Genomic DNA, 7,754 nt, shown 5'->3' with positions numbered 1-7,754 from the left:
ATTTTTAAATTATTTCTTCTTAATTTTTTTTGATTGATTTATTGGTTAATTTATTGATGTTTTTATCACTTATTATTGATGATGGCTCTTTATTTGTAAAACTGAAGTGTTTAATGTTTGTAAACTTCCCTTTAAACCTCCTCCCTGCCCCCCCATTCCCTACGCCTGATTTGTAACCTACGCCTGATTTTCTAAAGTGTAGACAAGTTTTTTTCAAGCCTACAAAAATCTTCACTTACTCCATTCTAAGTTAGTTTGGAGTAAGTTTTCACTGCCGAAAATGTGAAAACAGGCGTAAGTGGCCGGACACGCCCCCTTTTGAAAAAGAAATTCTGTTCCAAAATGAAACTGTTCTAACTGACTTAGGACTGGAGCAAACTAAATGCCGAGAATTAGAATTTCTAAGATACTCCGTTCTATACCAGTTGTTCCAAAAAATCAGGAGCAACTGAGGTTGACACTTGGACCCATTGGCCCCAAGTTTCCACACGCTACAAAACGCGTGCCCCTCCGAGCTGGGCGCCCGTTTTTTGCGCCGGAAAAAAAACGCGCGATTCTGGAGCGCCCTGCAGGGGGCTGAGCCTACACTCGCGCCGATTTTGTAAGTGGGAGGGGGCGGGTACCATTTAAATTAGTTTTTTTCCTGTCGGCAACCCTGCACGTGTGCGTTGGAGTGTTCGCGCACGCGCAGTGTGAAGGAAACATTGGCACTCGGCCATTTTTGATGTTCTTTGTAGCTGTTTAATTTTTGAACATTTTTTAATAAAAACACATTGCCATCAGCACTGAGGCTTCTTGCAGCAGGGAGAAGGCTGCAGGAAGCCTCAAGGTTGAGGCAGTCGTTTCCCAACGGCCTCTCTCTCTTCTCCCCCCCCCCCCCCCCCCCCGCTGCCGTCGGGAATGGCTGCTGAACTTGAGGCTTCCTGCAGCCTTCTCACTGCCTCCCCCCCGCCATCGGGAACGAATGGCTGCCTCCTCTCCTCCTCCCCCCCCCCCCCCCCCCTCCGCCATCGGGAACGAACGGCTGCCTCCTCTCCCCACCCCCTGCGGGAACAAACGGCTGCCTCCTCTCCCCACCCCCTGCGGGAACAAACGGCTGCCTCTGCCCCCCCCCCCCCCCCCCCCCCGCCGTTGGGAACGAACGGCTGCCTCCGCCCCCCCCCCCGCCGTTGGGAACGAACGGCTGCCTCCTCTCCCCACCCCCTGCGGGAACGAACTGCTGCCTCCTCTCCCCACCCCCTGCGGGAACAAACGGCTGCCTCTGCCCCCCCCCCCCCCCCCCCCCCCCCCAGCCGTTGGGAACGAACGGCTGCCTCCGCCCCCCCCCCCCCCCCCCCCCCCAGCCGTCGGGAACGAACGGCTGCCTCCTCTCCCCACCCCCCTTGGGAACGAACGGCTGCCTCCTCTCCCCCACCCCCCCCCCCCCCCCCCCCCCCACACCCCTGCGGGAACGAACGGCTGCCTCCTTCCCCCACCCCCCGCGGGAACGAATGGCTGCCTCCTCCCCACCCCCCGCGGGAACGAACGGCTGCCTCCTTCCCCCCCCCCCCCCCCCCCCCCCCCCCCCCCCCGCGGGAACGAACGGCTGCCTCCTTCCCCCACCCCCCGCGGGAACGAACGGCTGCCTCCTTCCCCCCCCCCCCTGCCGTCGGGAACGAACGGCTGCCTCCTCTCCCCACCCCCCGCGGGAACGAACGGCTGCCTCCTCTCCCCACCCCCCGCGGGAACGAACGGCTGCCTCCTTCCCCCACCCCCCGCGGGAACGAACGGCTGCCTCCTCTCCCCACCCCCCGCGGGAACGAATGGCTGCCTCAACTTGAGGCTTCCTGCAGCATTCTCCCTGGCTGAAGCACTTTCACACAGGTAGGAAGATGGTTTATTTAATCTTTTCTTTGCTTATAAATTTTTATTCAGGTTGGATTTATTTGTATAAGTATAAATAAGGATTTATTGTAGAATTTAATGAGTTCCCTTCCCCCACCTCGTTCTGGACGCCTAATTTGTAACCTGCGCCTGATTTTTTAATGTGTAGAACAGGTTTTTTCAGTTCTACAAAAATCTTCACTTGCTCCATTCTAAGTTCGTTTGGAGTACGTTTTCACTTTGGAAACTTTCAAATCGGGCATCAGTGGCAGGACACGCCCCCTTTTGAAGAAAAGTCTGTTCCAAAGTGAAACTGTTCTAACTGACTAGAACTGCAGAAAAAAAAATGTGGAGAATTGCGATTTCTAAGATAGTCCGTTCTCCACCAGTTGCTCCTAAAAATCAGGCGCAAATCATGTGGAAACTTGGGCCCATTGTGTTGGCAGGGTTTTTGACTGGTGGGCAGCAGAGCCTGATCATCACGTTCTTCTATCGAGAAATCCACATATGAGCACTTTCTAGTAATCAGGAGCAAGAACCCTGGCTGATTTTTATTTTCCCATTACTAGCCCTAGGTCCAATTATAATGGGCTGAAAATTTCTTGTTTCTGGAGTTCTGATTCGGATGTTGTACCTGTACTACATAGTGATTGGTGGTCCAGGCCCACGTGATTCCAAGATACGAATAGGTACCTGGAGAACATGTTTCCGTACGCTGCACAGCGAATGGAGGCCTTGACTGGAATTCTATATTCCTCTGGGACGACTAGGTAGTTTTGTAAAAAAAAAAAAAATTCAGGTCGGGCCGTTCGTCCGAAGGAAGCCTCAAAATGCAATTTTCCCCCCATTATCTCAACTGCTGCTCTTGTTGAGATCCAATTATTCATCAATGACCAAAAATCAAATCTTGGACTTTCTGGTATATTATCTGTATGGTGACAGGTTAGGAAAAGGGGAGGTGTAACGAGACCTGGGTGGCATGGTACATCAGTCATTGAAAGTTGGCATGCAGGTACAGCAGGTGGTGAAGAAGGCAAATGGCATGTTGGCCTTCATAGCTAGAGGATTTGAGTATAGGAGCAGGAAGGTTTTACTGCAGTTGTACAGAGCCTTGGTGAGGCCACACCTGGAATATTGTGTTCAGTTTTGGTCTCCTAATCCGAGGAAGGACGTTCTTGCTATTGAGGGCGTACAGCGAAGGTTCACCAGACTGATTCCTGGGATGGCGGGACTGACATATGAGGAAAGACTGGATCAACTGGGCTTGTATCCACTGGAGTTTAGAAGGATGAGAGGGGATCTCATAAAAACGTATAAAATTCTGATGGGATTGGACAGGTTAGAGGCAGGAAGAATGTTCCCATTGCTGGGGAGTTCCAGAACCAGGGGTCACAGTCTAAGAATAAGGGGTAAGCCATTTAGGACCGAGATGAGGAGAAACTTCTTCACTCAGAGAATTGTGAACCTGTGGAATTCTCTGCCGCAGAAAGTTGTTGTTGCCAGTTCGTTAGATATATTCAAAAAGGAATTGGATATGGCCCTTACGGCCAAAGGGATCAAGGGGTATGGAGAGAAAGCAGGAAAGGGGTACTGAGGTTGAATGATCAGCCATGATCTTATTGAATGGCAGTGGGCGGGACAAGGGGGCGGGCATTGAACAGCATTGACTGTTACATAGGCAAACATGGCACCTATCTTGTGCACAAGAATCTGTAAACAGGAATAAGCTGAATTATAGTTTATGGTCACCTTGGTTGAGAGAGAAATAATGGTCTATACAATAGGAGATCACTTGAACCTTTGGAACAGTCTTAGTTTAACATCTTATCGAAAGGATTATTCCCTCCAGCAATATAACACATGAAGTCCTGGTGTGGAGCTTGAACCTATGAACGTGTGATTTGAGATGAGAGCAGTATTGACTGAGCCAAGCTGTCACTAGGCCATTGAAGGAGTTGATGTAAAGCACGATCAAATGAAATTCGAGGGTGAATTCAGCTTTATCAAATGTAGATCTCGATAAATTTGCATTGATTGTTTCTTGTCCCACAAATCCCAGTATTGCTACTGGTGGGAATGGCTTGACTCCGGCAGCAGTGCTATAATATCAGATAGTGCTTTTGGCGTAGAATTATAACGTGAATATCTTGCCATCTGAAAAGCCTTTAAAGGGAAAATTAGGAATGTAATGATTAGTATCTGATTGATACTATATGAATGCGAGAAAACCAGGTATATCATGTATTTTTGAAATCAAAAATGATAGTAATCATAGAATCTTTTCCTTATCCATAGATGTTAGTCTCAGATCAACAGGTTTAACTTGATCATTTGCAACTATTTATGTTCTCATCAGTAAAATTGATATTGCTGTAGTTAGCCTAATAGTAAATTGGGTTACAAATTGCTGATATAGTGTGACTGCTTTTAGGAAATATGAAATACAAAGAATTATGTAGTTAACTAAAACCAAAGATGAACTTTGAATTTAACCAGGGCTAGGTTTTCAAGAAAAATAGTCTAAATACTAGTATGATATCTAAGATAATGTTACCTTCTGGGGATATTCTTACTGTCTGGGGGAAAAAAAGTGGCTTATCATTTGATATCCCTTTAGCACAAGCTGTTCTGAGAATGTTCTGTGATTACACTAAATTACAGTAAATTGTGAGAAATTTAAATGCCCCACTTACCCCCTTCACCTACTCCACTAACCACAAGAGTTAGTGATCCATCAGATGCTAGTAAGTGGTCAGTTACTTAATTTTGAACTTAAATAATTTTCTTTAGTAAATTATATATTAAAGCTGTTGATTTATTTCAGTAATAAATGTGTAATGTTAAAACTTGCAATTTGATATCCTGAACATTCCATACACTATCTCTTTCTGTGCAGATCACTTGATGGCCGGCTGCAGGTTTCGCATCGCAAAGGATTGCCCCATGTTATTTACTGTCGCTTGTGGCGATGGCCTGATCTTCACAGTCACCATGAGCTTCGAGCCATTGAAACTTGTGAATACGCTTTCAATCTTAAGAAGGATGAAGTGTGTGTTAACCCATACCACTATCAGAGGGTGGAGACACCAGGTGGGTACAACTAGGCTATCCAAATTAATTTTGAAAATTAAATTTAATCTTATCCATTCACACACCTAAAGGTGACAAAGTAATAAATGCTGATCATGCAGTCCCACATGGGCAATTTTAATTGAATATAGAATGTCAGGTTTTTAAAAATTCATTTTGTTAAAATGTAAACACCCAGGATAATACCTTTTACATGGAACACTCCTTGAAATTCCTGTTGGAAAAATGCATACAATGACATGAAACCAAAAATGTGATGACTACTTCTGCCTTTTTCATGTACTTCTGGGTTGACAATGGAAAAGTTACTGCAATGCTGAAGGTGTTCTTGCATTGGATATCACTGGGCCATTAGTCTCTGCACTGTATAAAAAGTGCTCCATAACACGTAGCTGACATTCCAATGTTTGCATTTTCAAAGCTTTTGCATTAGTGCTGAAAAACATTTTTCTATGAGCTTTCAGTAAATGCAGAAGCCAATTTAAATACTGCAATGAGTGCACAAAGGAGTTCACCTGCCGCGCACAATTGTGCGAATTGCCTCCAGTTTTTCACAAATGGAGCATTGTATGTACTTGTGCTTTTGCAGTTTAACGCCACCTGCCCACTGGGGTCAACAATGTTGTTGCATAATCCTCAAATGTGATACAAGCCACAGGAATCAGTTAAGGAAGACTAGTGATGTTCTGGTACTATTGACACCCGCTAGACATATGGCACCTATTAAGTTAGACACCTTTTGACCAGAGTAATTTGAATCTAGTCTTCAGTCTACCCTTGAGACTTTCACTCACTGTCAGGACTTATGATACTGATTCACTTTTCAGAGTATTGTTACTGGGGTAAGTGTGTCTTAATAAAGAGAACAAGAAGGCATTCAGAGAGGCGACCTTTTATTCAGACCCACTGAAAATGAAGTGCTTATTTTGTAAAGGTATTTGAACAAAGAAAAAAAAATGGATTGTGATGTCTTGAGTTTTGATTTGATCTGGTGAAGAGTAGGAATCGATATTGTCTGCTTTTTAAGGTCTTATGCAGTATCACCTCCATTTGATTGTGTTTTTACACATGTAAGATCAGACTCGGGCAAGCCGTCTTTGGGTACATTGAGCCATTTGCAGTTGGTAGGTATTTCTTGGGCCACTTTAACTCTTCAGAAGATCATGGAAGTGGAAAAGCTCCCAGTTAGTCCTGAGTTGCAATAATTTGTGAATAAAGATTTCTAGTCTGCAACTTAGTCCCCCTGGGAACTAGGGAGGACTTTTAATGAAAATGAGAGCTTGATATTATCCTTCTGGGACTTGGGGAGATTTCTCCACCCCCTAAAAGAAAAGCCTTGGGAGACTACTCAAACTATCTGCCTTTCTGTTTCAGATGCTTGTCAACTTTTCGACAGGCCTGTTTTTATGTCATTGGTAAAAATGTGAAGGATAAATATATTCTGTTTGTTACACCAGCTGTGATGCCATGCGAAATTGAAAAAAAAGTTTAAGGCCGAGAGAGCAGTCAATAATGTTTGTATTTTGTACTATTGGTTTCAGTTTTGCCTCCTGTATTGGTGCCACGACACACAGAAATTCCAGCAGAGTTGCCCCCACTCGATGACTACACTCATTCCATTCCTGAAAACACTAATTTTCCAGCTGGAATAGAGCCACAGAGCAACTATATCCCAGGTACTAATTTTGCAACAAACTTCTGTAACTGCCGGTAATTAAATGGTTTATGTTTTAGCAATCTTGTTTTAGCATAAAGGGGGAAAAAATTCCCACATAAATGATAGCTAGCACGAAGTATTGCATCAGGGAAGTCCAATTATTGATATAATTTCTAAATTCTGTTCTATTTCATGAAATAATAATGTTTGTCCAGTGTTTAAGTCATGAGGGGAAGTTAATATAATTTTAGGTGGAACAGGTCTTGCCTCTCAACTCTACTAGAAATCTTTGAAAACGTGACGAAGTCGATGGATGAGAGCGATCCAGTGGATTTAATAAACTTGAATTTTCGAAAGGCATAAGATAAAGCTCAGCATTTGTCTTTAAAAATATTAAAGTGAATGATATTACTGGTAAAATAGTTAGATGGGTAACAAATTGATTTTAAGTATTCGAAAGCAGGTGGTGAGGAGTTTAACAGGGTTGTGTTTTGTTCGACACTGTCCATCAATGTTATGGGGGTGGGTACTAATAATGTTGTAACAACATTATTTGTCATTATGTCTACTAGAGGGAAGATAGAAAATACTAAATGTCTTGAACGAGCCAAGGCATGGTAAATGGGAAGAAGTGTAAGAATACACATATTGGTAGGAAATTAGGATTTTGTACAAAATGGATGGGTTTCTATTGATTGGGTTAATAGAAAGCTTTGGGTGTGAGACTGTTGAGGCAATTCTGGTCATACAATGCACTTCAAGGGCATTCAATTGTAAATCATAGCTGGTCACTTTTAACTCTTGGTGAAGTGTATTTGGAGTATTACGCCCAGTTTTGGTCACCTTATCTACAAAAAGATATGAATGCATTGGAAAGGATACAGAAAACAGCGACTTGCATATAATTTTAGGACTTAAAGTGCTACATTATAGGTTAGACTAAAGAAACTGAATTTGTTTTCACTGGTGAAAAGACAAATGATAGTTCAAGTCTTTAAAATGGTGAAAGGAATGAATTATATAGATGAGAGAAGGTATTTTAACTTCAATTGTGACTAAAGCAAGAGGACAGTTTGAAGACTAGATTTGTAGGATTTTTCTTTCCTATGTGCTTGATGTGGAATAAATTTCAATCAAAGGTTGC

At 43.7% G+C, this 7,754-nt stretch overlaps 1 protein-coding gene across 3 annotated transcripts in view; it reads left to right on the top strand.

Annotated features, from left to right (window-relative positions):
- smad2 (SMAD family member 2) overlaps nt 1-7,754 on the top strand; it is a 154,896-nt gene that overhangs the window by 107,517 nt on the left and 39,625 nt on the right. For all 3 annotated transcript variants that reach the window (XM_070867077.1, XM_070867070.1, XM_070867065.1), the window contains 2 exons: nt 4,760-4,953; nt 6,495-6,629. In XM_070867077.1, the coding sequence (XP_070723178.1) occupies nt 4,760-4,953; nt 6,495-6,629 (329 nt within the window). The remainder of the gene's footprint in view (nt 1-4,759; nt 4,954-6,494; nt 6,630-7,754) is intronic.

Source organism: Pristiophorus japonicus, chromosome 2 (genome assembly GCF_044704955.1).
Source record: "Pristiophorus japonicus isolate sPriJap1 chromosome 2, sPriJap1.hap1, whole genome shotgun sequence".
In the NCBI taxonomy this organism is placed as follows: domain Eukaryota; kingdom Metazoa; phylum Chordata; class Chondrichthyes; family Pristiophoridae; genus Pristiophorus; species Pristiophorus japonicus.
The sequence above is the reverse complement of the archived record's forward strand: the minus strand, read 5'-3'. Positions and strand labels throughout refer to the sequence as shown.